At 55.0% G+C, this 16,627-nt stretch overlaps 1 protein-coding gene across 7 annotated transcripts in view; it reads left to right on the top strand.

Moving 5' to 3' along the window:
* ITPK1 (inositol-tetrakisphosphate 1-kinase) overlaps nucleotides 1-16,627 on the top strand; it is a 168,991-nt gene that overhangs the window by 95,379 nt on the left and 56,985 nt on the right. For all 7 annotated transcript variants that reach the window (XM_040641510.1, XM_040641509.1, XM_040641506.1 and 4 more), the window contains one exon: nucleotides 26-151. In XM_040641510.1, coding sequence (XP_040497444.1) covers nucleotides 26-151 — 126 coding nt within the window. The remainder of the gene's footprint in view (nucleotides 1-25; nucleotides 152-16,627) is intronic.

The raw sequence follows: 16,627 nt of genomic DNA on the forward strand, positions 1-16,627 counted from the left end.
CCCCCCCCCCCCCCCGCCCTGGCAGCTGAACCTTAGCCGGCCGATTGAGGAACAGGGCCCCCTGGACGTCATCATCCACAAGCTGACCGATGTCATCCTCGAAGCCGACCAGAACGACAGCCAGTCCCTGGAGCTGGTGCACAGGTTCCAGGTGAGCGAGGACGGTGAGGAGGGAAGGCCCGAGAACGGCTCTGCGCCTTTCTAGAGCTGTAGTGGCTGTCTTGCCGTGTAGGCCAGGGTCATGGTTGTGCTGCTCCCAAGACACGGGCCTGTGGGTAGGCACTTCCCTGCCGGGGCCTCAGTCTCCTCGGGTGTCCAGGGGGATCCAGCCAGGGCGGGGTTGGCACGCCCTCTGCTCTCTGCCTGTGTAGACGTGCTCTACTGATCAGAGCACCGCTGCGTCCAGATGTGGCCTCCACGCCCGCAGCGCACACAGTCCCTGTCACTGGTTCGGAGTTGACACCAGGGCTGGAACCCTCCTGCCTTGGGTTGAGAAAGGACCCCCAGGGGCCGTTGAAGTAGAACAGCCTTACCAGCTCCCCTTGGTGCCTTGGTGGAGAACCCCCTGTCTGTGCTCGTTGCTTTGAGCCCTGTGTGCTTGTCTCTGAGCACGGACTGAGTCTGTTGGCTGTTCCCTCCTCCCTGTCCCATACCCCTCCTCCCGCCCCCGGTCTTGACCCCACAGTGACCCACCCTCCACCTTGGGAGGTGCTGCCTTTGCCCCCACTGACTTGCCCAGTGTTTACTCTCTTGTGGACAAGAACGTGATTCATCCCTGTGAAAGACGAAGTCATGTTATCGGTGCAAATGTAGCCAACGTGGAGGGCCTTCCTGGTGCGAGGGGTGCTTGAGCGGGCTTTTCAGCGTGTGATAATTGGAGATTTGACATTCTGTCCTTCTGTATCTGCACAGACGGGACTCTCCTGAGCCTCCTGGGCCACACAGTAGCCCTCCTGCTGACAGCATTTTCTTTTCCCCATATGCCCGGGGTCGTGACCTCAGTCTCCCTTGCTTGCTTCCCCATGGCTCCCTGCCCCCCCCCCGCCCCCCCGCCTTGGCCAACCCTGCCATGGATTCCCTCGTCCCCTGTGCAAGCAGCCCAGAAGCATTTGTGGCCTGCTCATGGCCCTGCTGGTGGCCTCCCTGCCTTGGCGGGGGGAGTGGGTGCCATCCCCATGTCGCGTCCTCCAGGGCCTTTGCCTTGCCCATGGCCTGAACCCCTCGTGCTTTCGTAGGGCAGGAGGCCATGGGAAAGGTGCGTTCAGGCTCTTCCGTGACCTTGCTGAGACTCCCTTTTCTTTTTCTTTTTTTTTTCTTTTAAAGATTTTATTTATTTATTTGACAGAGATAGAGACAGCCAGCGAGAGAGGGAACACAGGCAGGGGGAGTGGGAGAGAAAGAAGCAGGCTCATAGCGGAGGAGCCTGATGTGGAGCTCGATCCCATAACGCCGGGATCACGCCCTGAGCCGAAGGCAGACGCCCAACCGCTGTGCCACCCAGGCGCCCCGAGACTCCCTTTTCTTGTTAGTAAAATGGTATCAGGACCAGGAAAACCTCGTACAAAACGTTGGTCGGGGCACACAGTGTCATGCCTATGAACTGCTGCTTGTGGTGCCTCGGAGAAGGTCAAGATCACTTCAGTCATGTGACCTCCATGAGCCTTAGTTTCCTCTTCTGTAAAATGGGGATGCCGATAGTTCCTAGTCCTTAGGATGGCCCGGTTGCCATGAGAAGTAAACGTGTGTATGTGTAGAGGTGCCTAATGTTTGCTGAGCGTGCCGACACTCTGCTCCTGCTGCTAGGACTTCAGTGTGGCTATTACTTGTGTTGCTGCTGTTCTCCTGTGTCAAGGTTGGTAGCCCCCAGCCAGCCCCAGTGCCCTGGGAGTTAAGGAATGACCAGCCCCTGGGGGGATTCCCGTCCCTCACTTCCTGTAAACACACACACCGCCCACAGCCCAGGGCAGGTGGTGGCTGAACAGTGAAGGAGGACTGGGTCCCTGTGTTCCGGTCTCGGTAGAGGACAAGGTTACAGAGAGAGAACACGGCAGGGGGATGTGGGGACGTGGGGCTTCAGGGTTTCAGCCACCGCGTGCATTTCCCAGGGAAGTCTTGCCTGGGTCTCTGGAGTCTATCCCAGCCAGGGCATGCACACTCGGCCGGCCCTCGGATGACTGAGGTGACCTCAGTGTAACCTTCCAGCCTTGGTATTTTGGGGATAAATTTTCACTGCACTCTGTGCTCGAGCTTGAAGCCGGATATCTGATAAGGCCGGGACATTTCCTCCTTTGTGAAGAAAACAATCCTTTGGGGAAAAGGGTGACAGGCTGAGCTTTCCAGAGGCCCCAGGAAGAGAGGAGACAGGCGGGGGCTGGCGAAGAGAAGGACCGAGGGATGCCGGGCGAGGGCCAGGGGAGAGGCCCGCTCGGCTACACTCGGGCCTTCCTCCTGCGCTGTCAGCGCTGACCTGGTCACCCACTCTGCTAGAGGGTTCAGAGCCAGACCAGATAAACTTGACCTTGGTCACGCCCCTTATTTTCAGATTCTTGTTTTAGTATTCATGCAAGACTTTAACAAAGAGACGTTGGCTTGGGTGGGTGGGGACCACAGGGTCACTAGCAGGGAGGCAGAGCCCAGGGTTTGGGGAGCTGGCCTTTCTGCTGCTGGTTGTGAATAAGCAAACAATAAGATGGTTTGGCCCAGAAGGGGCTCCTCTTGAAGGGCCTTCTCCAGATGCCGTATTCAGGTCCCAGGAGAAGTGAGCTGAGGAGGAGGTGTCTCTGAGGTCCTCCTGACAGCCTCATGCGTTCTGCACCTGGGATGCTTCCATGAAGCCTCTAGCCTGGGATGGGAAGGAATTCTCCGAGCTGAGAGGTTATGTTTTTTTCCTGGCTGCCTTTGAGGACAGGTTGGAGGGTGTGGGCCTGGGGTTCATTGCAGATCACTAAAGCTGGTTGCCATAGAAACCACCCCCCCCCAAGCCTTTTTAAAATATTGGCCCCAAGAGAGCTTTGCTTGGAGAATCATCAGGATGATTCAGTTGTTTTTCTGCACCAGGGTTCATGTGGAGCCAGCAGCCTGGTGCCGCCGTGGCTCTGCCCGAGAATCATCTATCACTGAACAGACCTGAGGGGGCCCTGCCCATGTGGGCGATGGGCCTGGGGTGGCGGGAGAGTCCCTGTCCCCATGCTCAGGGGGTGCCCTGGCCTTTGGACCTGTTCCCCAGGGTAGCAAGGAGAACCTTCTCACTGTGATATCCAGGGCAACCTGTGAGGAGGGGTCAAGAGGGAGTCCTCTTTCTGCGGCCCCTTCCAGCCCCAGAATCGCCCAGAAGGGTTACAGTGATTGTGTTCTATGGGGCATGTGGAGCTGTCTAGGCGGATCTTCCCGGGGCTTTGCCTGAAGGAGCTTGGAGGAAGGGGGTTTGAGTCTAAGCTGACCCCTCTTACCCTATCTTGATCAGCTGGAGCATTGTTAAGTGTTCCACAGACACTCGGTGAGGACCTAGCCCCGAGGGGAGGCCGATGGGGAAACCAGCAACTGCCCCCACAGCCCCCAGAGTGATGAGTTAGGGCAAATGCAGACCTGATCACTACCTGTCCTGGCGTCAGACCGTTCTGTGCCATCTCTTTGCAGCGATAACAAAGACTTCATTCAGTCTTGAACCAGACCCCTGAGGCCTGTGTGATCTGGCCATGGCCTCCCCCCACATCCTCACCTTGGCCCACCATCCCTCAAGCTCTGTCCTCCCGCCCACCTCAGTGCCTTTGCCCCCGCTGTCCCTGTGCTAGGTCTTCACTCCCGGCTCTCCATTCAGGTGCCCCTCCCTCAGAGAGACTTCCCTGGAGATCTCGCTAAGAACACACCCACCATCCCAGGCCCTCCTAACTTTCTGCTTTTCCTTCCCTCCCTTGGGAAATGCAGGATGCTCTAGTGGCTGCTGCTGTCTGTCTGTCTGGGGGTTAGCTGCACGGGGGCAGAGATCGCATCCGCGTCAAACTCACCCGGGATCCCCATTGCCGCACGTGGTTCCTGCTACATAGGAATTGTGCGGCCGGGGGGGGGGGGGGCGGTTGGAAGCAGCACACGAGGGTTCATGAGGCGGATGGTGCTGCCTGTTGGGTGCGTGTGGGGATGCCTCCGGGAGGTGGGGAACTGCAGGACGAGCAGGTTGGAGAGAGAGGGCTTTTTCCTGCCAGGCTGTGGAGCTTGGACTTTATCCTGCAGGCCAGGGGTGAAATAAGATCAGATTTCACTGGCATGAGAGAGGCCGTGCTCAGGAGGGGGCCATTGCCAAGGCAAGATGAACTCTGAGTAGTGAGGACATAGTCATTGGAGCCTGGCAATTTCTGCAGCGAACAGAGAGCTCATGCCCCTGGGGGCTCGGCCGTGCTCCCATCCTCGTCCCAGTGACCCTGGGATCCCTCAGCTGTGACAGGCTGGCACCCATAGGCCCCCGCGGGGCAATGCCCCACTCACCTGTTGGGTCCCAGCCAGCCGTCTGATTGCATGAAATGCATCTAGGAAGGGAGCTTCTTCCTCACCTTGTGGATGCCGGCAGAGAACGCACACTTTGCACATTGGTTTTACCTGAAAGAAAACAGCTCTGTGAATCAGCCTTCAGGAGCCCGGCTCCCCATCCTCCAGCCCTTAGCTTAAAAAACAGGCTTATTGAGTGGAGCTCACCGTACCGTACCATTCCCTCATTTAAAGTGTACAATCTGATGGGCTTTAGTGTATCCGTGCAGTCCATTTTAGGACATTTTCGTCACCCCCCAAAAAACCCTGCATCTTTAACTGTCACCTCCCTTGCTGGCCCTAAGCAACCACCACTGTCTCTCTGGCTTTCCCTATTCTGGACTTTTGTATGAGTGGAATCGTGTCGTACTGGGCTTCTATGACTTGCTTCTCTCGCTTAGCGTGAGGTGTTCGAGGCTCTTCCACAGCCTAGTGTGAACTGGTGCTTCCTTCCTTTCGATGGCTGAGTCACGCTCCATTTGGATAACCACACTGTGTGTGTGGTCATTAGCTGATGTTCCCATGTTCTGACCATCAAGAGTGACGCTGCTGGGGCACCTGTGTGGCTCAGCTGGTGAAGTGTCTGACTCCTGATTTCCACTCAGGTCGTGATCTCAAGGTTGTGAGCTTGAGCCCCGTGTCGGGCTCCATGCTGGGCATGGAGTCTGCTTAAGATTCTGTCTCTCCCTCTGCCCCCTCTCTCTTTCTCTTTCTCTCTCTCTCTCTGTTTTAAAGATTTATTTCAGGGGCACCTGGGTGGCTCAGTCGTTAAGCGTCTGCCTTCGGCTCAGGGCGTGATCCCGGCGTTCTGGGTTTGAGCCCCCACGTCAGGCTCTTCCGCTGGGAGCCTGCTTCTTCCTCTCCCACTCCCCCTGCTTGTGTTCCCTCTCTCGCTGGCTGTCTCTCTTTGTCGAATGAATAAATAAAATCTTTAAGAAAAAAAAAGATTTATTTCAGAGAGAGAGAGGGAGAGCATGAGCAGGGGGAGGGGCAGAGGGAGAGGGAGAAGCAAACTCCCCACTGGGCAGGGAGCATGATGTGGGACTCGATCCAGGACCCTCAGATCATGACCTGAGCCAAAGGCAGACACTCAACCGACTGAGCCACCCAGGCGCCCCCCGCCTTAAAAAAAAAAAAAAAAAAAGAACCTTTCTATAAGGTTTTATATACACGTTCTCATTCCTTGTGGGAATACACGCAGGAGGGGGGGGGCACTGCTGGGTCACGTGGTAGCTGTTTCTGTGGTTACGGGACCACCAGCCTGGTTTTCCTCGCGTGGCACTGTTTTGCATCCCCACCCACAGTGCATAAAGGTTTCAGTGTCCCCACGTCCTCGCCAGCCCTTACTCTGACTTCGATTTTAGCCCTCCCGGTGGGTGTGAAGTGGCGTCTTGGGGTTTTGATGTAAATTTCCCTGACGGCTGATGATGGCAGGCATCTGTTCGGGGGCTTATTGGTCATTTGTGTATCTTGCCCGCAGCCCTCCTTACAGCTTACGTGTAGAGGTCTGGAGCCCGCAGATTCGCCTTCTTCCTCCTTGGGTCTCCCGTCCCCCAGAGCACAGTGGTTAGGAATGCTGACGTCAGAGCCTGTTGCCTGGGTCCAAAGCTCTCCCCACCACTTCTCTCTGGCTGGCCTTGGGAACGTCTTTTCATTTCCACTGTGCTTCAGTTCCCTTACCTATAAAAATTGGGGCAGCCGGCGTCCCTGCCTCCCAGGGCTGTGGGAGGACCGAGTGTGCTCACCGAGCTGGCTGCTCGGAGCACTGGGCATGTGGACTTGTCGATCCTGGAGCCCAGGCAGGGCCTCCGCCAGTCCTGGCCCGTGTGTGACCTGCCCCTGCCTCCCAGTCCAGCTGCAGACTCCAGTTTCCTCCGACATCGGAGGGGACGGCTTTCGAGGCCCTTCCCGCTCCAATCTGTCAGGATGGGCTCGACCACGCTGCAGTAACAAGGCGCTCCAAAAGCCCGGCACAGGCTTAGTTTTACCCTGTGGCCCCTGTCATTGGAGAGTGGGCTGGGCCCTGTTGTACGTCTGGGAACTGGGGTGACAGAGTGGCTGCAGACAGGCAGAAGGAGGACCCCACAAAGTGCTCTCTGGCTCTTAGTTTATGTGATTAGCACTGTGATTACTCGTCACAGCCCACCTAAGAGTTCTCAGTCGTGATTGTAGTCAGCGAGGCGGTGATTATGAAAATGTCCCCAAATTGCAGGTGTCCTCTGTGCCAGGAGCGGAAATGTGCGCTGACTTCAGAGGCAGGGCTGGGTGGAGGTCAGGGGACTTAGGTACTGTGCCCGGCTCTGCCTCTCACCACTCACCTCACCAGGACCTCAGGGGCCCCGCCTGTCGCCCCGGGAACGTGCCAGGATGGCAGTGTGGGATGGGGGCACTGAGAGCTGCGGTGTCCCAGGCCAAAAGGCGGTTGCCGTGAGCAGCAGTGATCAGCTCTGGGACCACGGCTCTGCTCTGCCCCCCGACCCCTGGGGCTCAGAGATGATTTTCACAGCTGCGTTGGCTCAAACCCCGTCAACCTCAGATGTTTACTGGGTGGCCGCCAGCCCAGGGCTCTGTGCCACACGCTGGAGGGATGGGGTGGAAGCAGAAGAAACACGATTTTGTTGCTATGGGCCCTTCTAACACGATTCGGGAGATAACATCTAAACCTAACAAAAATTAAGTGAGTTTCTATTTGGGAGCAGAGCTTAGTGGCATGTGGGCTTCCTGGCTGGTGGTGCCAGTGAGGGATTCGGGTGGTCTCCGTGGAGCCCTGCACCAGGCCGCGGCTTCCCGAGCGAGTCCCAGCGGGCCTCCTGGGCTTTGGGCACGCCACATCTCTTATCTCATTTTGTGCGGAGGTCAGTCCCTGGGAAAATGGAATTACTTCCCCATTTTTCAGGTAAGGAAGCAGGCCCAAGGAAGTTAAGGCGCTCGCCTGGGGTTGCTCAGTTAGAGCAGGACGGAGGCAGGACTGCAGCTCATGCTTTCCCAAGTATGCCTCAGAGCAGCTCTGGCTGGCAGCTACAGACCCTTGCAGGCGGGGTGAGGGCTGGCAATTCAGGGTCACCTGAGAAAAGAGGTCACCGTCCGGGATTGCTGCTGACACAGCTGGGACCGCACTGTGATGAACAGCAGCCCACAGACGCCAGGGGAGGCGGAACTGGGCCTCGCTGGTGACCCTGGCCTCCGAGGTGTCCTGGAGTGGCCATGAGGTCAGCCTCTTCGTGACTCCTGGCCCGGGTGACAAGGCCACTCCCCCCGGTAGTGGAGATGGCTGCACAATCTTCCCATTGTGTGCCCAGATCAGGCCGCGGTGGTGAATCATTCTTTCTCCCCGGGGGATGCTGGTGCCATTGAGTGCCATCAGCCGTCTGCAGGGCCTTTCCTGCGGAGAGAGGAAGACTGGCCCCCCCAGGCAGACCCATGACTTTATGACCCTGTTTCCAGCCCCCCGCAGAGCTGGACTTCACACAGCCCTGGGTGGTGCAGTGGGAGAGGCCGGCTGCCCTGGAAGCCTGAGCTCTGACCCCGCACACAGCGTGTGGACAATCAGTGTGTGTGGACCGTCAGGGTTTTACGGCACAGGGTTTGAGGTACGTTGGGTCTTAGAAGTACTAACGTTTATTAATAATAAAATTTTCCAGGGTTGAAGAAAGAACTTTCATGCACATGATTTCAGGGTTCCCTAGCTCCGGACTGTTGACGTGTTGGGCTGGATGATTCTATGTTGTGGGGCTGTCCCGTGCATCGTACAATGTTCAGCAACATCTCTGGCCTCCACCCACTAAGCGCCGGTGACACCACCCTCAGTCGTGACAACCAAAAATGCCTCTCGACATTGCTGAATGGCTTCTGGAGGGGCAAATTCGCCCCTGGTTGAGACCCCTGCCTTTCTCAGAGCACAGTGGCTCTCAGGGCTTCCATGGGTAAGTGAAGCCCTCCTGTTTTAAAAGCGTGGATATGGAAGCCTCATTGGATTCAGTAGCTGGGTTTTGGAGATTGGGATCTCAGACCAGGAGGTCTGAAGTCTCCTGGGCTCTTATTTCAGTAACACCTGCAACAGAAAGGTCACCTTCTTCCATTCTTCTCCTGGTCTGTTCTGGGGCCATGACTTCCTGACTTGCTTCCGTGTTTCCCCTGTGGGCTGCATGCTCACGGTAAAGCCATTGTGGTTTCTTTTGCCTTCGTGTGGTAAATCACAAAGCTGCTCACCAGCCAAGCTGGCCTCTGCTGACCTCGGTCCTCCGAGGCACGAGGACCTCCCTGAGCCCCTCCTTGCTTGCCCCGTGCTGCTGGGGTCCCCACCCACTGTTTTTGGCCTCTCACTTCCCACATCCCCTGGCTTCCAGCCCCTGACCTGGCCCATGTCTCTCAGTCTGTTCATTGGTCTCGAAGATCATCGAAGATCTGTTACGTTATTCATTCAGCAAGTCTTAATTGAGCACTTACTGTGGGCCAGGAATCTTCAAAGACTGCAGATAAAGTAATCAATAAGACAGATCAGGTAGCCTCAGCCCCTGCCCCCTGCACAATTGTATTTGTGTGTGTATGGCGGGGGTGGGAGGGAGGGAATGCACACAAAACTCAAACGAGTAGAGGAAAAAAGTAAGTCTCTGGTTAACGGTTAAGTTCTAGAAGAAGAAAAATCAAGGCTTGTGGTAACAGGGAAGTTCTTACCACCTCATCCTGCAGCCTCTCTGAGGAGTTCACATTTGAGCCTGAGGCCTAAAAGTCCTGTTGATGGAGGGGAGATCGTGGAGCCGGCCAGGGGGCAGCGTCTACCAGGCCCTTTGGCAGGACGGGCCCAGAGGTCCGAGGACCCTGAATAAGGAGGTGGGGAGGTGGGGGGGGTGGAGAGGGGGAAGTGGGCATGCCTGATGGCTGCGGGTTAGAGCAGGGCTGGAGTGCCGGGGGATGTCAATCGTCTTCAGCACCAGGGGTCACTGCCAGGGGGTGTAAGGTGTGTGTGTGTGCATGTGTGGTACGCCAGCTGGAGCCTGTGCTGGCAGCTAGGAATGCGGGGGGGTGCGGCTCGGGGCGCTGAGCGCAGAGGTGAGGGGCCCAGGCATCTCTGGCTAGAGCGGCCCCTGGTTTTTCCAGAGTTCAGCACACTGCAAACCCTACCCTGGTCCCCAGTGACTCCTCTCCCCCCGGCTGAGAGCAGTGTGGGCACCCTGAGTTCTGTGAGTAACACTTGCACACCCAGCAAAGCCCGGGGGAGTCTGCGGGCCCTGGGGAGGCCTCGGCTTGTTCTGGGAACTGAGAGTTCAACTCTGGCTGAAGGGCTGGGTGAGGGTGGTGGGTGGGGCAGGCCAAGCAGGCCTGTGGCCTGATCCTGGGAAGTGGCCCGAGGGCAGGGGCGGCTCCACAGCTCACTCCATCGGTGTGTGGGGAAGGGTGTGTGTATGGGGATGCTCGCATGGAGGGGGAGTGCCCATGGGGGTCTGCGTGTATGGGGGGGGCGCACAGGGGGGTTAAGACAGGTGCTTAAGGAGTGTGTGGTCCTCACTTTGCTTAGCTGCCAGCTCTGACGGTGACTGCTGGGACCCCTTCCAGCCCCCCAGAGCGATCCCGGAGATGCTAGTCTGTCCTGGTTTAGCGTTGGCCTGTGAGCCGGTGCATTGTGACCAGCACCCAGCCCTGAAGGGCCTTTTCCCGGCTGGGGAGGACTGGAGTAAGGCTGTGGCGCTGTGATAGGGCATGTGACATTGGTCAGGTGAACAGTCTGGACCAGCACGGTGCCAGCCTCCTGCTGACAGGAGATGGAAAGCACTTACAAGTTTGGTGCTGCAGGCTGGGGACAGGGAGGGAGGGATTGTGTTCCATGGGGGGCCTGAGAAAGGCAGGAGAAGGCATTTGCCATCTTAAATAACAGAGCATTCTGTTTACTTCCAGCCCTTTCTTCCTCAGCATTTGGGGTTACGTTTTGGTGGGAGCTCATTTCTTCGTGGGTTTTTCTGTCTGCTCTGTGAACAACAGTTTCTCAGCCAGAGGGACCACACTGTCGGACTCAGGCTCCTCACTGGGTGGCTGAACAAGGCACATGACACGAGACCGTCTGGGGAGATGACCCAGGTGGACGGACAGTCATGGGGGCATCTGGCTTCAGGGTATCCAGGCCACAGGCAGGGACCCTGAGGCGGGCATGCAGAGCCGCACACCCAGGAGAACCTGTTGTCTTTGGGGTGCTTAGGCCCAGCCCTGCCCCACACTGGCACTGTCTTAGCACCTCCCCTCATCTGGAAAGGGGTTCCCCTGTGCCCCATCAGTGGTATGAGTCTGTACAGCTCCTTCTGGAGGCTGGGGCCTGGGTGCTCCGACTTCTCCTTGTCCCTTCACAGCCCTTGTTCTGTCTTGTGTTCAGCAGCAGGGACAGGTGTGGGGGTGGTTATTGCCGGTATTCTGCTCTGCTCCGTGGAAGCTTGGCCTACCCTTCACGAAGCTCTAGGGTTTCTCCCACCTCGTGCCCCATCTGGGACAGGGAATCACTGTCATCTCGTGGACTGTGATTCTGGTGGATTCCTTAGGCGTGGCTTTCCCTGTGTCATCTGTGCATGGCTCTCAGCAGTCCTGACTAACTGATTTTGGTCATGTCGGAGTCTCCCCCCACCTCTGCTGCCCAGCCAGCCACTTCCGGTCTTGGGCACAGCCCTCGGTTCCCCACGGCCTTGAGCCTTTTCAGAGGCTGCTGTGTCTGTGAACAAAGATGGTCTTCCTGTCCCCACACAAAGCCATTGTTCCGACAGCAGATCTTGGAAATGATTTCACATCAGCCCTTCGGGCTGCCTCATTCTGTTTGATGGCTACGTGGTATTCCATTAACTGGCCTTAAATCCTTCCCTTACCCAGCTCTCTGCTGATGTTTCTGGAACATGCCTTAGTGATGAAATGCCCTTGTACACGTATCTGTGTGCACACGTGGGGAGTTCTGTGGCATAAATACCTGGAAATAGAAATGCTGAGTTTATGTGTTCTTAATTTTGGCTGGTGCCCAGTTTCTTGCCAGAAAGTTGAACCAGTGACAGTCCTACCAAGCTAGAGCTGGTCCGTGTTCCACCACTTTTGGAGATGCTGCTCTCATCGGTTTAATTTGGCCTGGAGTTCTGGAGTATTGGGGAGGGGGTGCACCCCTAGCGGTCCCCTCGTCCTGTTACTTTTGCTGCTGGTGCTCAGGGCCCTGGTGAGGGCAACGTCTGTGCCAGGCACGCAGCCTGCCTGGACCTTGACTCCAGGCCACCTCGCTTCTGTCTGGTGCTCATGTGTTCATACCTTGCCCTTCTCTTCTGAACTCCCTGTGCTGTCGGGGCCTGACCACCCCAGCCTGAGCTCATGGGTTTAAATAACAGGTCTGAAGAGCAGCTAGGCTGAGGCCGAGCGCATCAGTTTTCCTTTCACTGGCTTTGCCAAATTGTGCCAAAGGTCAGGCAGTATCTTGGTCCTTCCCGAATGGCAGAGTCTGGCACACATGCTTCTAATGCCCGCTGTGTGTCAGACACGCTGCTCAGGCCTGTCCCTTCCAAGTTCAGCCCCTGGGCCTTGCATGCCAATAGACGGGTCACTGCAAAACTCAAAGCTGGCCCCGCCATGCCTCGGCTCGGGCCCCTGTTGCTTTAGGATCACGTCCAGACTCCCTGGCTGCTGTGTCTGCAGCTGTCTGTCCTGCTTTCTGCCTTACGTAAGCTCCTCTTTGAGACCTACGTCTGCCCAGTCATGCCGGGCTCCCTCACCCCATGTCTTTGCTTGTGCTGTCCCCTCCGCCTGGAATGCCTGTTCTTCTCGTGGCCCAGGGCGGCGACCCTTGGTGGCTCAGCCACACTGGCCTCCGGAAACCCTCTCTCTTCCCCTTCCACTTCCCTCCCCCCATGGCTAGATTAGTGCCCCGACCTGCACCCCTGCATGTTCCCATATGGCAACATCATCATCCCCTACATCTCTCTGCACTTAGGAGCCCCCGGTGAGGGTGGGCGGGATGCGGCCGCTCTGAAGCTGCAGAGGTGCCCCCGCCCTGGTACACACACATGCACGCGCGTGCACACGCACACTTTCCAGGGGCTCCCTCCCTTCGTGGCCTCATGCTCTCTGGGAGGCCTCAAGCTGAGTGTTCAGACGCTGGCGATCTCTCCAGAATACAGATGAGGGTTGACGAAGACCAAGGTGTCTGAGGACATGGAAGCCCAGCTCTCCCCACGGAGCTGTTTTAGAAAAGTTAGAGATGTGGCGGGTCAGGAGGTGCCCTCCACGCACCAGGGCTGAGTCTGTAAGAACTGGAGAGTCGTCTGAGCGACGGCTCCTTAAGGCGGTCCGGGTATGTGTGGTCTTGCTTGAGCTAGTGAACTGATGTCTGTTCCTGACGCAGAGCCATTTGCCGTCTGTCGTTTGTGTGCCTGTCCTGCTCAGTCTCTTCCTCTCCTGTTGTGGGCACATGTGTCACCGTCCTAACGAGACTGGGTTCTGCACAGTCACTGCGCTGTGCATATGCTTGAGGGCAGCAGGCCCCGGACTCCAGGGCCCTAAGAGGTTTTTTCATTCATTTATCACTTCACAGAATCCAAGAATTATAGGACTTAAAAGTCAGAAAGGATGTTATAAAAATGTGTTATTCCAACCTACTTGTTTTGTAGGTAAGAAAACGAGATAAAAATGATTTAAGTGGCTTTCAGAAGTACGCATAAAGTTAATGGCTGTGTTAGGACTTGAACCCAAATTTCCTGACTGCCTTTGCCTTAACTTTCACAGTGTCTTAGGGTCCTTGTGCTGGAATTGGGATCGGCCAGGTGCTGCTGGGTGGAAAGAGGTGGTCAGCCAGTGCCTGGAAGTCATAAGCCTTGGCTGATGGTCAGGGAATGTTACATAGGTTGTGCACTGCACAGCTCAGTGGCAGACTTTGGTGTTTTGTTTTTTGCTGGATCAGATGGTAATTCTATTTTTATTTTTATTTTTTGAGAAACCACCATACTATTTTTCATAGTGACTACACCATTTTATATTCCTATTAACAGTGTACAAGTATTCCAATTTTTCTATGTCCTCACCAATATTTGTTATGTTTTTTGATAGTAGCCATCCTAATGTGTGTGTGGTGATATCTCATTGTAGTTTTGGTTTTGCATTTCCCTAATGACAGTATGCCTAATTTTGTTCACTTTGCATAGTTGACAGATTATTATTATTTTGTCTAGTTTTTAAATTTTTTAAATTGTTTAATTTTTTTTCTTTCAAATTTATGTCCAAGTCTGGGTAGACTTGGACATAATTTCCCAGAAAAATTTTTTTTTAATGATTTTTTTTTATATTATGTTAGTCACCATACAGTACATCCCCAGTTTCCGATGTAAAGTTCGATGATTCATTAGTTGCGTATAACACCCAGTGCACCATGCAATACGTGCCCTCCTAACTACCCATCACCGGTCTATCCCATTCCCCCACCCCCCTCCCCTCTGAGGCCCTCAGTTTGTTTCTCATAGTCCATAGTCTCTCATGCTTCATTCCCCCTTCTGATTACCCCCCCTTTCTTTATCCCTTTCTTCCCCTACCGATCTTCCCAGTTCTTATGTTCCATAGATGAGAGAAATCATATGATAGTTGTCTTTCTCTGCTTAACTTATTTCACTTAGCATTATCTCCTCCAGTGTCAGTGGCAGACTTTGTGAATGGCATCCTGTGTAGCTGGACTTGGCAGTCCTGCCCCTGGTATGTATTGGATGCTGCCACAACCTTCTCTTGGCCCAAGGTTTAGCTTCATGAATCTCTAGCCCCAGCCCTATGCCAGACCTGGCTACGTCTTCAGGTGCCTGGCCTGTGATTCTTGAATAGCCATGGGTGCTTTGGTTTAGCTAGTTCCATGGTTGGCTGCCTGGTACATTCTGTTGCACCAAGACACCTGGGTCTAGCATGGATTCCTCAGGACTCTCTGTGGTCTGTGGTTTTCTGTAAGGTGTAATGAACAGACAGGTATTCTGGGTGGTGCCAGGAAGGCTTTGCCTGCGAGACATTTGGCCCTGGCTTCAGTTGATTTCATGTCCATGAACAGTGGTTGATTTCATGGCTTCAGTAGTTTGCCCAGAGGATTCATTAGCTGTCCTCCCCAGAAAGCTTTGCTCAGCGTGGCTCATGACCTCATCCTCACGTGGAGCTGATCTCCCAGGAACGGGTTTCGCTTTCTGCAGAAGCATACCATGCCTTTGAAGGTATGATTGCTTGTGACGCCGTTTTATCTATTAGTCTTCCTCCCGCCGGTCCCACTCCTGCACTCGGCAGGTGTCCGCTGCAGGCATCTTGTGCATCCAGCACACGCCGGCCCTGAAAATCCTACACATATCCTTCCTTTGGTGCCATGTGGCTTTTCATCCCAGAGGCTGTTGTGGGCTCTAGCATCTGGTCATACCATTTGTTTACTCTCCTAAGAGTGGCTGTCTTCTGGTTGTTGTTAGTTTGTCTTGATCCAGGCTTGGGAACAGAAGCAGAGACTCTAGCCCACTGTGGTTGCTCCTTGGGACCTTTGGGAGCAGAGGGAACCAGGGTGGACCCTGGGGTGGTAGAAGGAGCAGATGGAGTCACGGTCTCATCTCTGCCCCTTCACCAGGGGACCCCCGGCTAGTTCCTACTTCTTTCTCCTTTCTGAAAAGACCGGCTGGAGTATAAGGGACCTTAGGTCTTGCAAGGTCGAACCATCTGTGACTCTGCTTCTGGGAAAGGAACTTGCAAACTGCCGTATTTTTTTGGGTGCTTTACCTTGTATTGGCACTAAACGCCGTGTGCTTCACGGCCGAGGCTTGGGTTGGCCGACCATGAGAAAGACCTACTTTTTTCTTTCTATAACATAAATTTTAAAAGAATGCACATTAGAAATTCTGGCTGTGGGGCGCCTGGGTGGCACAGCGGTTAAGCATCTGCCTTTGGCTCAGGGAGTGATCCCGGCGTTCTGGGATCGAGTCCCACATCAGGCTCTTCTGCTAGGAGCCTGCTTCTTCCTATCCCACTCCCCCTGCTTGTGTTCCCTCTCTCGCTGGCTGTCTCTATCTCTGTCGAATAAATAAATAAAGTCTTAAAAAAAAAAAAAAAGAAATTCTGGCTGTAACTACAATTGAGATGCCTTTCCTTTCCCCAGGGTTCCCCATGCCTTGTTTTGCCAACTCGAGGGCTCTGGAACCAGATGGCCTGGATCAAGCGCCATCTTGGCTCCTTCCTCACAGGGAGAGGCTGGGCTAGGTATTGAGGTGCTTGGAGCCTTAGTTTCTCTGTCTGTCAAATGGGGCTGCTATTAGGACCTAGTGCATAGGGTTGTTCTGGGGAATAAGTGTGTCCGTTCCTGAAAGTGTATACAACACCGTCTAGTACTTGGTGAGCCTTCGGGAAAAATTAGCTGCTATCATCACTATTATTACTGTAATTATTAATAACTACTCCTCCTGGCGTCTTGCCAGGACCTCCATCACAGTGTGAAGACTTTAGGAACTGGAAGCTTCCTGCCTTTCATCCACCACTTGGTGTGGAAAGGAGCTAGTTCAAAGGCCAGCCTTTGTGGCCATCAGCTGGAAGGTCTGGGCTTGGGTTGTGCTCTCAGGAAGAGTCAGCAGGAGTGAGATTATGCTGAGTAAGCCCAAGGTTACCTCTTTTCCCATAAAAGCCCGGTGAGTAATTTTTAACAGCCACAAGGGAAGAAATGTCAGGTCTTCCCCAGCATTTGTTTGGCGACTGAGCACTAACGGAAACACACAGCCTCTGACTCATGGGGTCTTAGGAATCAGCCTGGAGCATTTGTTCCGTGCCTGGTGTGTGGGCTTCGCCTTGAGTGCCTGTGCTAACCTAATTTCGGGAACCAAGCGATGATCGGGATTCTGCATCCCATTGGGGTTAGCATAAAAGGTTGTTGTGGTCCCCAAGTGGTGATGGCTGCCATTGCCCTGGGGAGGTGTAGTGGATGGTGGCCCTTTTTCCATCCTTGATCTACTCCACCTGTGAGGCTGGAGTCCTGGGGAGGGTAAGCGCAAGGCAGGCCACACTGCAGAGCGGGGACTGGAGCCGGTCCTTGCTATTTGTGTAGTCCGGTGCTTTCGTTCGTTCCCCCCCCCCTTTTTTTCATACGTTGAAGGTACTACACACATAGAAA

This window comes from Ursus maritimus, unplaced genomic scaffold (genome assembly GCF_017311325.1).
Source record: "Ursus maritimus isolate PB19 unplaced genomic scaffold, ASM1731132v1 scaffold_25, whole genome shotgun sequence".
In the NCBI taxonomy this organism is placed as follows: domain Eukaryota; kingdom Metazoa; phylum Chordata; class Mammalia; order Carnivora; family Ursidae; genus Ursus; species Ursus maritimus.